The sequence below is a fragment of the Nicotiana tabacum genome, chromosome 17, assembly GCF_000715075.1.
Source record: "Nicotiana tabacum cultivar K326 chromosome 17, ASM71507v2, whole genome shotgun sequence".
In the NCBI taxonomy this organism is placed as follows: domain Eukaryota; kingdom Viridiplantae; phylum Streptophyta; class Magnoliopsida; order Solanales; family Solanaceae; genus Nicotiana; species Nicotiana tabacum.
Window position 1 is genome coordinate 142002413 of NC_134096.1, and position 14155 is coordinate 142016567.

The 14155-nt window shown below is 36.8% G+C and overlaps 1 protein-coding gene across 4 annotated transcripts in view; it reads right to left on the reverse strand.

Annotated features, from left to right (window-relative positions):
- LOC107801589 (uncharacterized) overlaps window positions 1-11000 on the reverse strand; it is a 33331-nt gene extending 22331 nt beyond the window's left edge. For all 4 annotated transcript variants that reach the window (XM_075235226.1, XM_075235227.1, XM_075235224.1 and 1 more), the window contains exons 1-5: window positions 10631-11000; window positions 9774-10531; window positions 4843-4968; window positions 4677-4762; window positions 739-847 (exon numbers count right to left, since the gene is read on the reverse strand). In XM_075235226.1, coding sequence (XP_075091327.1) covers window positions 739-847; window positions 4677-4762; window positions 4843-4968; window positions 9774-10531; window positions 10631-10688 — 1137 coding nt within the window. In that variant the 5' untranslated portion in view covers window positions 10689-11000. The remainder of the gene's footprint in view (window positions 1-738; window positions 848-4676; window positions 4763-4842; window positions 4969-9773; window positions 10532-10630) is intronic.
- Between the last annotated feature and the right edge of the window lie 3155 nt (window positions 11001-14155).

Consider the following 14155-nt stretch of genomic DNA (forward strand, 5'->3'; position numbering starts at 1 on the left):
ATCTTAATGTTCTAAAAAGTTGACAATAGAAATACATATATGTTCCTATGATTATTTTTATTCCTCTAGGAGTAAAAAGATAAAACAATTAGTTAGGTTAATTGAATTTAAAATACAACAGTAAATTATAACAAAGAACAAATTAACAAGTGGAAAACAAACTTAGCCAAAGTTTAGATTGTTGGGCCCGTGCGTAAGCACACGCAAAGTAATCTAGTACAAATTATAGAGAAGGGGAAGGGCGAAGATAAAAAATATACTACTAATGTTCAGTTGCTCAACCACCACATTTCAAGCATTCCTTTTTTCTTTTTCTTTCTTTTTTTTTTTTTGGGGGGGGGGGGGGGTGTAGGGTGGGATTGGTAACACATTTCAAGCATTAATTAATTGAAAAAAGTGACTGAGGCATTTTGACCCCTTTTTCTTTTCAGCTTCTTTTTCAAGAACAGGATTCAGCTAGTCCCATTTATCCATTAAAGTGTTTCCTCGGGCCTTTATCCAAAGAAAACAACTTCCAAAATTGTTACAGAAATCGAAAGCAAACAACCTTACAATATGTTGAGGAACTAGGGAGCAGGTGCAAAGCCATTCATCACATGCATTCACATTATCCATTTCACCAGTGTATAAGATTTTTCACCAAGAAATATCTCTAAGGAGACAACAAGAACATCAGACTACCACGGAATTCAGCAGCATGTTCTTACAGAAAAGGACAAGTATCAAAACATGCAATACCTGGGACAAAGAAAGATCCCCCCTGACATGGTGAACAATCTCCGCCAATAGGCTATAAGCCAAAGGCCTCAATGTCTCAAAGCATGCACGGCCGGTTCCAACAAGGACCCTGAAGGAGTTTAATTTAAGTTCAATGTCTAGGAAAAATGTAGGATAGATGAAGATGTAACAATATAACACACAGAATTATAATGGTATAGTTAAAATGGAGCAGTGCAACGGAAATGTAAACAGATACAAGGATGCCACCAAAGGAAAAGACAAGTCTATAGATCGCTTGTAAAATCGGTAATGTAACAAGGGAATGAAAAATGGGCCTCCAAGGCTATACATACACAAGATATGTGTCGCAAAAAAGATGTGAGGATAGATGTGCGGTCATACAACATAAAGTGCAAGTAGCACCACATAGGAGTGATTTGGTAAGCCAACAACAAAGTCATCAAGGATTATAATCATCCAATGTGCAATAAATAATACAAAATTTTGGTACAAAATTTATACCGGTATAGCTAATACCCATAACCAAACATTGGAGGAGTGTAATCCCAAATTTTACACCGGGATTAGTCCCGGCAACCAAACAACTCCATTGAGAATAAAACAAGAGTATGTCATTTGAGATGATTTTCATGTCCTACATAGACCTCCAACATACAGCAAGTAGCACACAAAGAGTAAAACAAGCGGATATTGCTTCAGATATGCTTGGCCATATCCTATATCGACCTCCAAATGCACCGATCCACATGTATTAAATCATGATGATTGAAGGTGTAAAAATTGGAAAGATGTAGACCTAAAGTCATGTGGAAGAAAATTGTCTCAAAAACCTATGGTTTCTTGGAATCCATGTAAACTCGGGAAAAATATATAAGAAAAATGAAAGTAAAAGATCCACATGGGCGATACCAAATGAAGGAATTAAGGTTTAACCATTTTGTACGCTTGCATTTGGTCTCGCGTTTACACAAAGTCTTTTTAATCTATTTAGAGATTTCTACGTAATATAAAAAATGGAAGACCTCTACTGTTAAAGAACAACTATTAAATATTGGAAAGGAACAAGTCCAAATGGATAGTGAGACTTAATAAAATCAACCCCAGCTAACTCACGGTTGAGGCTTAGTTGTGTTGTTTCCTGATCATTCTCGCGACACAACTTTTATTTTGGTAATCAGTCAAAGAACACCAAGTCTCTCTTTGATGACCACTACAAAAGTGTTGAAAAGAAAAACTCTTTTCGGTAATTATCCGGTGGTACTATATAGTGCAATAGAGCACTATATAGTGTACATAGTATGACTACTATTTTAGCAATTATTCACGTGACATTTCAAGTGAGTCATTCCCTTTTATTTTTTTTATAAGGTAAATTGTATTAATCAAAAGGGAGAAAAAACTCCCGCATACAAGAAGTATACCAAAAAGTAGAGAATTTACATAAGAACATAATTCTCTACAAAAGACGTCAATCTTCTACACAAGTAGGGGCTATATGTGTGCACCAAAAAGCGATCAAAGATAAAAGACTATTCTTAAGATGTGAAAACGGAGAATCAATCCCCTCAAAAACTCTCCTATTTCTCTCTCCCCAGACTATCCACATGAGAGCTAACGGGGCGAACTTCCACACCTTTTGCTTGCTTCTTCTACGGAAACCGGCTCAGCTATATAGCATTTCCTTTACAGTGTTTGGCATCACCCATTGAACACCAAAAAGATTCAAGATTTCCCTCCACAAACCCCAAGACACAGGGCAATGCAGCAGAAGATGATCAACTTCTTCCCCTGAGCTTTTACACATGTAGCACCAACTAACAAGTGTAATTACTCTCTTTCGCAGATTTTCAGCTGTCAAGATCACTCTCCTCGCTGCTAGCCTCATTCCTTTTTTTTATGACGGTGGTATTTGAACCAGCTTGCACACACCCCTGCTATTCCACGGGAAACCTACTACCTCCCACTAGCACATTTATTGGGTAATTCTGTCCACAAGGACAAACGGGAAGAAATCACCTAGTGTTTTCGTTTTACCTCCTATAGGATCTCAACCTGAGACCTCACGGTTCTCCTCCCGCTCCATTGGCTACTAGACCACACCATGGAATATTTCAAGTAAGTCATTCTCTTAAACATCTTACTATCCTTCTCCAATCACTCTTTCGAAAAAGGAAAAAAAAAAAAAAAAAAAAAAACATATGCCTCAATTTTTTCTTTATTTTCACAATGTTAAAGTATAGATATTTAATCACTTTGAAGATTTGAATTTATGGTCTCAATCCAAAAGTCATCTTTTGTTCTTTTTCTTTTGGACATCAAGTCCCTTCTTTGAAATTGAATTTCTGATCATCGTTTTGGCAGCTTTTTCAGTTACACATCAACTGCCAATCCAAGTACCAGTGAATATCCTAGAGAATTGTGCCAGCATATTTCTTTGTTTAACCAAGCACAGACTTATTTCCTTTCGTACTACAAGAATTGCCATTTTTGTGCAACTACAAACGACTTTCCAAGGGTAAGAATTCCAACATAACTCTTTTTCGACAATCATTCACTATTCCAAAGATACTTTTTTCGATAAAGACTATTCCAAAGATACAATCAAGATAATTGTTCCCTAGACAAGTATATCAGTATTTCTTACATTCAAAATAAGCAATTCAGTTTTATTACTTATAGTTTAAGGGGACATCTTGAGAGGAAATAGAAATATTATGCAAAATATTCTTTGTAATTATGTAAGTCAAACAAAGAAATATAAAAATTTGTATCATTTTTTATTAATCCTTACTAAATTAAATCTCAAGAATAAGATAACTTTCCTAATTTAATGGAGTTAAAAAACCTTTCTAAGGAGCCCTCCTCCAACTGTATGTTGTTAGTGAGAAACAATTCGACAATTGTTTTTCTATTATATTCTCCTTTCACAACTTCTTTTCTCTTGCTTGTCAAAGAGCACGAAGAGACGTAGCCTAAGAAGTGGCAGCACTATTCTTTCAAAGATCCAGCAATATGGGTGATTTTTGAAGGTAAGAATTCTAAATTCTCCTAGACTCACACACCAATCACCATCCTATTTCAGTTAGAAATCTCCATTTTCAAGATAACCTCATATGCGTTAAAATTCCAGCATAATTAAAGTGATTACTAAGACAAAGTGATGGACATTGCAACTTGCAAGTTCCTCTGAGAATGGTTATAGGTCATACCTATTAACTAGGCAGCCGGCACTCAAATCTATGAATCCTTAGAACAATTAAAAAATTATATCATTAAATAAGGTAAAAAGGGAAAAGAAGAATATGGAACAACAGGCAACTGTACATGCAACCGGAAAAAAAACAAGCTAGTTATGATGCAATATCTTATTCTTTTACCATCTAGTGTGAATCAAGCTATGTATGATACTATTGTCACTTTATCTTCTGCCTCCTGGACGCAGATAATGTGAGTGCTGCATATCTTTCACCTCTAGCTGTTGCGACTTAGCGCATTCTTTTTCTTGTGGAACGGCGACAGTTTTATTCAATATTGATGGCTATTCTACTAATACTATTTCCAATCCACCCTTTCCAATTGTCTGCCGCAAAAGGCGCAGTACTTAAGCACAGTTCAATAAACCTAGTTCCAAAAATTGCCCATAAGCCCACCTGCAATCCACATATCAGATTCTGCATGCAGTTCAGAAACATCCTAACCAGGAATATATTTCCAGTAATGCCAAACTGGGTCAAAAGGCGAGTAATGTGGGACAAGACAAGTGCAGGGACACCTTCCTTAAACGCAATGGTGAATGGGGGACACTTTGTGAACAAAATTTTATGACTTAGAACATTAAACAGTGTTATCAACCTCATATAAGAAACTTAATTTCTGCAGAGTCACAAGAAAGCATGAGCTTTTTTTTCCCAGCCAACTTCTGATTGAAAGTTTACCTCTCTTCCAAAAGCGTGTCAATAAGGGGGAACAACCCCCTCTTGAAATCTGTCCCAAGAACATGTTTCAGGGCCACCAGCAGTTCCTGAAAGAACAAAGTTCAGTTTGCAACTATCGCAAAAGAAAGAGAAATCAGGTTCACAAGCAGCATCTCAAGAAGTTCACCTTTCGGATAGAGACTGAGTCCGAACATGTGACAAGCAGATTCACAATGCTTTTACAAATACCCTCTTCATGCGGCTTAATATAGTCAGCGAAACTCTTCAACAGGTACGTTAAGAAAGAAACTGTCTGCAGATTTGCACAAAAGAAGTCTACTTAGTCTTCCCCCTCAAAATGGAAGGGAAAAGGTAAGTTATCTGAAATTAAGTAGATAAAGGTGAATAGAAAGAAAAAAAACAAAATAAGCACAGACGAACTTATCTCCCAATTTATCGACAATGGAAGTAGAATAGTATTAAAAAGTCTGGGACATTCATTTTTTTGGTGAAATAATTAGTAAAACTATGGGACATCCACCTCAAACTTAACGGCTTGTGCTTGGACACATTTTATTTAATAACAAGATTTTAGGCCAATTTGTGTGTACCTCGACTAATTCACCGAGTACCTACTCCCACCAACATAGATACTGGATATTTCTACCCACCTAAACTTAGACATAGGAAAATTTCACCTAGTGTCGCCTCTGATGGCATTCGAACCTTGGTACCAAGGCTTCCACTCAAACTCTTTAACACGCAGCCAGTTCTTTTGGGGTGCTTACACTTGGACATAGCATCAGAAATCACAAAAACAATCAATCCTTGTACTTAGTTTATTTTTTTGGTTGGTGGGTGGTGATATTGAGTGGGGGATGGACTTCTGTTATAGATTTCAATTTCCTATCGTGTTGGTATTTAATGCGCAAAGACCTGACAAATTCACTCAAGAACATCAATTTTTCTAGTAAGGTTACTCTAAACAATGTTATCTAAGGCGAAACGCGCAAAAAAGCTCTAAAGTCCATTGGGGTTTTAAGTGCAAACCGCAAATAAAGCGTGGGCTTTAATGAAGAAAGACACAAATGGAGAAAAAAATACAAATATGTATGTATAGTCCAAGACCAAAAGTTGTAAATGTGAATAACAAATATACGGACAAAGAAATTAAAAAAGAATCACAATCAACTGAAATATCATTGTTCAGTGTCGCCTCTTCGGGATTACACTCATTGGTAAGGGAAAGTATGCCTTAGAGCTTTGATGACAACACTGAAGCGTCCGCTAAGCGAGGTGAAGCGCTTAACATATTTTGAACCTCGCTTTAGGGCTTAAGCACGCTTTAAGCACGCCTTTGACAACATTGACTCTAAATGATCAATTATTGATGTTTCCCTAATAATTTAATCCGAGATCTTCAATTCAGGAATAGTATATTGATCACATACAAAAATAAGGGGAAAGAAGGCAAATGGAAAGGGAAATATGTCATTTCACCAGCTATCTCTATACTAATGGCAGCAATTAGTCTAGCAACACTCAGCCACTCTCTACACTAAGGGACATAAAGGGCTGGGGAGAATAACTCCAAAGGGCTTTTTGGTTCATAAACTAGTCATACAGGTTATAATGCATGGATCATTTATGTGGTGAATAAAAATAAAAGGATTGCTACATACGGTGATTAATAATGAAACAATGCTATGCAAGAATTATAGCGTTTTTGTCTTTAAATAGTTTATTCTTGTATTGCTACTGCGCGTATTCTCATTCCACGTGTAATTCCACATAAAATAATATGCAGATTCATGCATAACTTAATGCGGATACTATTTTTGATAAGTAATGGAGATATTATTTAATACCATCAACCAAACGCTCTCATTAGTCATGCGGATATTATTATTCTTATGTGACTAAACAAAACTACATTAATTGTGTGGCAACTGTTTTTTCTTATGTGAGAATTTTATTACTTTACACGAGACTTTATGCTGGGATAAATTCTACTAATACAATCAATCAGACAACCCACAAACCATTGAGCTAATAACAAAATATTTTAAAAAGAAAGGGAAAAGAAAATTATTGACTTAACAACAACAACAACATACCCAGTATAATTCCATATAGTGGAGTCTAGGGAGGGTAGTACCCCTGTCTTGTGGAGATAGAGAGGTTGTTACACCCTCGGCTCAGGAAAGTATAAGCACCACATTAATGAAAAGAAAAACAAGAAGATACAACACCGAGAAGCCATGTAAAAGCAGCCAAATACTTGCTACAATCATTATTATTTTTTATGAAGTAAGAAGTTTCATTAACAGCATCAAGACGATGCAGTAGGTAGAAAAGAGAGTTGTAGTTCCATTACATAAGAGAATACACTTGAACAAGCAGACACTCATGCAATAGCACAAACAATTGACTTGGTAACACCATTCAGAAACATATTTCAGGTCTCGCGGTTTCACAAATACATGTTCAGAAGTAGATTTAAAATTATCAACTTAGTTACTAAAAATGTTATTTCTTCTTTTTCTTTTTCTTTTTCTTTTTGGCTTGCTTCCACGCACCTCACTAAACCTACCTCCAATTTTGTTTTTCTTTTCCACAGGTAACCTACTTCAAATTTTCTTTCCTTTTCTTTCTTTTTTTTGGATAAGAACCTTAATTGACCGACTTTCCATTTTTAACCATCAATATTAACAATACTTTCACTACATAGAGAAAGACATGTCTCAATAATCAAATGTAGATAACACAACTCTTTTGGGGTTCTCTCGTCTTGATTCGCCTTCACGAACCACCCTTGGATATTTCAAATATTGTTTGTGCTAATGATAAATGGAGAGTAAAGTAGCTATTCTGTGATGGTTAGATCTTTCACATGTTACTCCCAATATTAACTTTATAACCACACACTAACAATAACAAAGGAGGTTTATCATTCTATTGGAAAGGTACTTATTTACGCATTGATTCACTCTCCCGCTCCCTATCCTTACTATTTTTTATTTGTGTTTATTATCAATTTATATTTCTTCAACATTAAGTTGTGAGGGGAGGTGCCATGGTGTATGTTATTCGCATATGACATAGTACTGATTGACGAGACGCGAGGCAGTGTTAACAACGAGTTGGAAGGTTTGGAGACAGACCCTAGACTGTAAAGGGTTCAAGTTGAGCAGGACTAAGACAGAATACTTGGAATGCAAGTTTGGTGATGCAACAGAAGGAGCGGACATGGACCTGAGATTTGATTCACAAGTCATCCCTAAGGGAGGAAGTTACAAGTAAAACACTAGGAAGATTGACGAGTATGTCACACATCATATAGGGGCGGGGTGGATGAAATGGAGGTTAGCATCTGGCGTCTTATGTGACAAGAATGTGCCTCCAAAACTTAAAGGTAAATTCCACAAAGTGGTGGTTAGACCAACTATGCCGTATGGGCCAGAGTGCTGGCCACTCAAGAACTCTCATAAACAGAAGATGAAAGTAGCAGAAATGAGGATGTTGAAATGGATGTGCGAAAATACTAGGTTGGATAAGATTAGGAATGAATATATCCGGGTTAAAATAGGTGTGGCTCCCATCGAGGACAAGATGCAGGAAGTGAAACTTAGATGGTTTGGTCATGTGAGGAGGAGAAGCTTAAATACCTCAGTAAGGAGGTGTGAGTGACTGGCTTTGGTGGGTATGAGAAAGGTAGACGGCGGCCAAAAAGGCATTGAGGGGAGGTGATCAGGCAGGACTTGGCGCGACTTCAGCTTACCAAGAACATAGCCTTTGATAGGAGGGTGTGGTTGCCGAGAATTAGGGTAGAAGATTAGTAGGTAATAGAGCGTTTTTTTGAACTGTACCTTGGGTTTCAGGGTTAGTATGATAGTGTCGTATTCTTAGATTGCTAGTATTACATGTTGTTTTCCTACTATCTTGTTTTTCACTTCGGTTTCCAAGTATCTTGCCGTTGTTACGACTTGTTGCTATTGCTTCCTTCGCATATTTTCTAGTTCTTAGATTGTTGTTATTATCTTTCTAGCATTAGTGATTGATAATGCTTGTTTCTATTGTTGCTTTTCATCTTCTTGAGCCGAGGGTCTATCGATAACAGTCTCTCTACCTCTTAAGGGTAGGGGTAAGGTCTGTGTACACACTACCCTCCCCAGACCCCACTTGTTAGACTCCACTAGGTTTTATGTTGTTGTTGTTGTGACATTAAGTTGTAATAGAATTTGAAGTTATTTACACAACACAGAGTTCCAATAAGTCCAATGAAACAAGTTAGGCGAATTTTCCTTTCATGTGTCCTATAGTCAAATGAGGTAAATCTGATTTAACGCATTGGGAATATGCTTGAACGGACAGCTAAGAAAGAACAAACACAAATTAGGAAGAAAAAGATGAATTCGTAAAAATGCAGGAGGCCAACAACCCCAGATCATCAACCTGTCCAGATCAAGGGAGTAAAATAAGGTTAAGTAAGTTTAAAGCAGAAAAGGAAAAAAAGAAAAAGAAAAATAAGACTTTACCAACCAAAGGATGAAAAGTGAGGACTATTAATTTATTTATTTTTCAAGAAGTGGGACGAGGACTATTAAAATAAGCTTATGCTTTCTCTTTACTCCTATGTTGTTCCTCTGGAAAAGAAGAGGTAGCTATATATGATAACATAGTACAATTCTGACTACTAATCCTACAATGATGGCCGTCTTAGGAGACAATCGTACCATGTAGTACTTCAACAGTTGATGGCCTAATAGTTGATGGGCCAACACTCTCCGGATATTACAGTAATGAAAGAGTAAAATGGTCCATGCATTCTAGTCCTTCTCAGGGACAGCCTAACAGGCAGAAGAAGCCCGCTAGACATTGCTTAGCAGAATGTACTAGGTGCTCCATAAATGAGCATAAAGGCAATGCCAAATAGACTAAAGGAAAAGGAACAAGAATAAATATAGAATTAAGTTCTTTTCTCCATTGACAACAATTCAGAGAACTGTCACGAGATATTGTCAATCCCTTAATTATCAGAATAGGCCTAGAAAGGAGGTGACTTGCACCAATTTACTCAACAGCTAAAGAGTATTCTCAAGAGAATGAAAACCTTACCTTAACCTGTGCACCCTTGAGCTCAATAAAGTGAGTCTTCAAATGAGGAGGCACCTTCTCAGGACCTGGCACTGATATGGCTGAAACCATCAAGGGCAACAAATGGGGAATGTTCGTCTGGACCAGCCGGCTATATAACTGAAACAGAAACATCACTACCAACGGACTCTCAGTAACTATCTTAAATGATCTCGTACTGGGATTAAGTTGACCAGCACCAAAATACCCCCCACTAGAAGTACTCATTTGATCCACCTCCATTGGCTTCACGTCTGACTCACCCAAAGACGACATAGACGAAGTGGGGGCAGGCGGTGGAGGAACTGCCATCGCCCCACTCTCAAAGAAATAACTCACAGTAGCCCTAAAATTCTGGTAAATTTTACAAACAAAGTCCAAAGAGGGTTGAACTTCATTTTCTAAAGTAGGCCTGAAGTTCCTAAGCAAATCAAAGATAATACGGATGCAAATTAAGCCATTCTCTTCGTTGTCCGTCGTAAGAACGTGCATTGCCACCTTCAATAGATCCTGTACAAATGGTCTTAGGACTTCACTATGAGGAAGCCTATTCAGTATCTCAACCACAATGTTCCTCAGCTTATGTTCAGGATTGTCCGCGAACTGTGGCTTTGTAATTTGATATAAAACACCGGAAAATGCACGAAAATAACATTTAAGAAAATTTAAATACTCCCCTGTGTGTGTTATCTCCAAACTATCCCGTACCTCCATTGCCATCTGTAGTCTTGTTTGAATTGCTGTTAAAGAACAATAAAACAAGGGATAAATATACACATAAAATTAACAAAAACAAAGAGAAGGAAAAAGTATAGTGAAGTGTAAAGGTAATGAAGTACGGAGGTCGGGTTCGAGAAGGTGACGAGAATGCTGCTCGAAATTCTGGATGGGACTCATGTTGTATTATCCCTAAAAGCCGAAGCTTTGAAGTAAACAGACTTGAGAACTAGGGTTTAAGAACGAGAAAGTAAGAAGCTTTTTGAGAATAGTGTGATTTTAAGAATTAGCAGTTGTATACTTGTGATTTGAATGAATTAGGAGTGAAATTATTGGGTTTTGTGGAAGAACGGTGGTGAATTTCGAAAGGGAAAATCTAGACTAGGGTTTTGGAGAAAAGATGGGAGGGGTATAATTGATGGTGCATCAGACGGGGAAGTAGAATTTGCTGTTTCCCTCTCTCCCGAGACGGAAGGTGTTGGTCCTCCCCTTTCGCGGTGGACGGGCTATTTAACGTGCGAGACCTTTTTCTTTTTTTTTTTTTTGTGAATCCTCCCCGGTGTTTGTCATAATTGCAGATCATCCCCGAATGTCTTCCATACTTATATACATATAAATAGGGTAGGCATAATACCGATCGAACCGAAAAAATTAACTGAACCGTAAACTTCGATTCATTCGCTTTCAGTTTTTAGGCTTATTCAGTCGGTTTGCGATTTATATTTTCTATAATTTTGATATTCGGTTCGGTGCTGAGTTTACAACTTCGGTTTTTCGGTTAAACAGAAAAATCGAAGTTTTCTAATATGGGTCCTAGCCTTTGGGCTACTCTTAAGTTGTCTAGTCCAACTTTTTCACATATTTACATTAAAAATAAAATTTGAAGTCCAAAATCAAATAAAGTCTCACGTTCTAAAAATTATCCCTTTTTGTTTGCCAATGCATCTTTCATCATTGTTTGCGTGCGCGTCGCTGATGTTGTTGTCTATGAGATAGTTATATTGTACGTAATATTTGTCAAATAAATTTACATTTCCTACATCAACTAAATAATTTGGCTAATTATATTATAAGTGTCGCATTTTTGAGTTTTAGTTGCACTAAAACATGAAATTAGTCATATTTTTTAGTAGAAAAGTCTGATTTAAAAGCTCAATACGACAAGACCAAACCAACCGAATTGCACCGAAAATCGACAGAATCGAATTAGAAAAAACCAAACTAATTTTGGTTCGGGTGCTGGTGCACAAAATAGAAAACCGAAAACCGAACTAACCAAACAAACTGAACTTCATGAAAAACGAACTGGTCGACGCCCACCCCTAGTTATAAATGTCTCCTTTCTAAATGCGAGGTATGAAACTAATTGGTTCAATTAATTTAGATTCATACTTTCAAGGCCCAATGATGGAGTAAAGAATTCACTGAAAAGATTTTCCAGTCTTAAGACTCAAACTCGATATCTTTGCAAAAGGGATTTTTTCGTTCCTATATAATATTTGAAACTTATTTATCAAAATTGTTCTAATTTTATATATTACCCGCCCTAAATAAGTATTACTCATAAATTACATACATTACACCTTAAAAGGCTCTCAATCCATTATTATTGCCTTCAATCAAGGGATTTCGTTACACCATTTTTCCTTTTTCTCTCCTCTCTCCCCTCTTCTCTCCAGAATATTCATGTTGGTCATTTTGTCTCCTCAACCACCATTACCAATATAAATACAAATACTCCATGGTTATAATCTTCCGTTTCGGTGTTGCCGCCGCCGTGTAGCTTCATCTTTTGGAATTTCAATAAGCGTGGAATTGTTGATCTCTTTCCCTTTTATAGACTTCGATAATGTCGATGAAGCGACAACCACAAAAGGATCCCAACCCTTTTTTTTTAGTAAATATAACTACTAGGCATGTTGCCTAGTAGTTGTTATATTAATAATAAAAGAAAAGAAAAATCCACAAAGGAAGAGTACAAGTAAGGGGGGGAACCTACAGTATTGTTGTCTCCATCTATGCCTTGGCTATTTAGTCATCTTGCCGCGCCTCTATTGCCATTTGATTGCAGCCTAATTTAAGGCTGCAGGCATAGTCTCACGAAGGTGAATGAACTCATAGTTGTGTGGATAATTTCCAAAGGCGTAGGACATAAGCAAACACACACTGCGCTAGACCTTACCTTACAATCCCTGCTGAGGTGTTGAAAATCCTCATATACTTGTAAGAATGAAGAAAATACAAACAAGGAAGAACTAAGTACTCTATGATCATCACAGAGTTTATAACATACTCTCTAATGATATTACAAATGATAATACTCATGAAATGATAGAACAAAACAAGGTAAAAAATTGATTGTTGTCCGTTTTTCTTCAACCTTATGAATTCTTCAATTTGTATCACCTTGTATTTGTCTTCGACTATCTTCAACGAGTGTTCAACCTTCATCATTTCTTTTTTGATCTATTGGAGGACCTTGTGGAGGTGGTAGGGGCAACCGCCTTTTTCTTTGCAACTCTCGTTGGAAGTTGCCTAATGACAACCTCTTGTGTGACATTGACATCCCAACTATGTTGCCTCGCATGGGCCTTCTTCTTGTTTTTATTGGATCCACCTCTTATCTGCCTAGGTGAAAGATCTCCCTCCCTAGCTATATTTTTAAAAGGTGCGTCGAGTAGTTCTTCCTATTCGCCATCTTCACAAAAATCTTGCCCCCTATCCGAACCTAATGCTTCAAAAGGATTGTATTCGGCCACTAGTGCTCCTTTCTCATTCCACGAATTATCAAGATCTTTTAAAGTCTCCATGTCATGAGACACAAGAGCTTGGAGAATATTTGTAGGGGCAAGTTAAATTTCATATTGATTGCATTTGTATTTGTTACCTTTCCAACAGCTTCGACGTCGTGTATCACCATTGCGTCTGATGCGACCTCAATCTCCTTCGAACCTGTTGCCTTAGAGTGTATTTTTTTTATGCCACTTGGTTTAAAAGCTGTAACATTTGGACTTAGACTTCTATGTTTAGGCAAGCTAGTAGAATTAAACTATTCCACGACTGCCTCACCATTTGCTTCAAAATATTTCTGTCCAGAATTGTTATGTGAGCCTTGGGCTGCCTCATCGTCACTTATATCTTGGAAGCTATCTCCATAATCCTAAACCTCGATAGCAAGATATGCAACCAACTAAAATGGATGATAGTCCAATACTCATAGTTCTGTTTATAGGACTTCATGTTAATGATACTTGCGTCGATATAAGTGACATGTTGGATTACCTTAAGCGTGTCATTTTACATAACACTTACACTACTAAATCGCAACAATTATGTCTCCCAAGGAATCAACAATTATTCATCACCACAATCTAAAAGAAAACTTCTACTAAATCTAAACTTCATTGCATATTTATATTCAAACTAAACATATAAAAACTCTATCTCTAAGAACAATATATGGTACATCAACATACAAATTAAAAATAAATTTCGTACAAATTTAATGCAAATTTGAATACCTACAATAACATACATAGTAAAAATAAATTTCATACAACTAATTATATATTATACAACTTATTTACAACTTATCTATAACTTTCATACATTATTTCTGCCAAGTTAAATACAACTACAATATCATA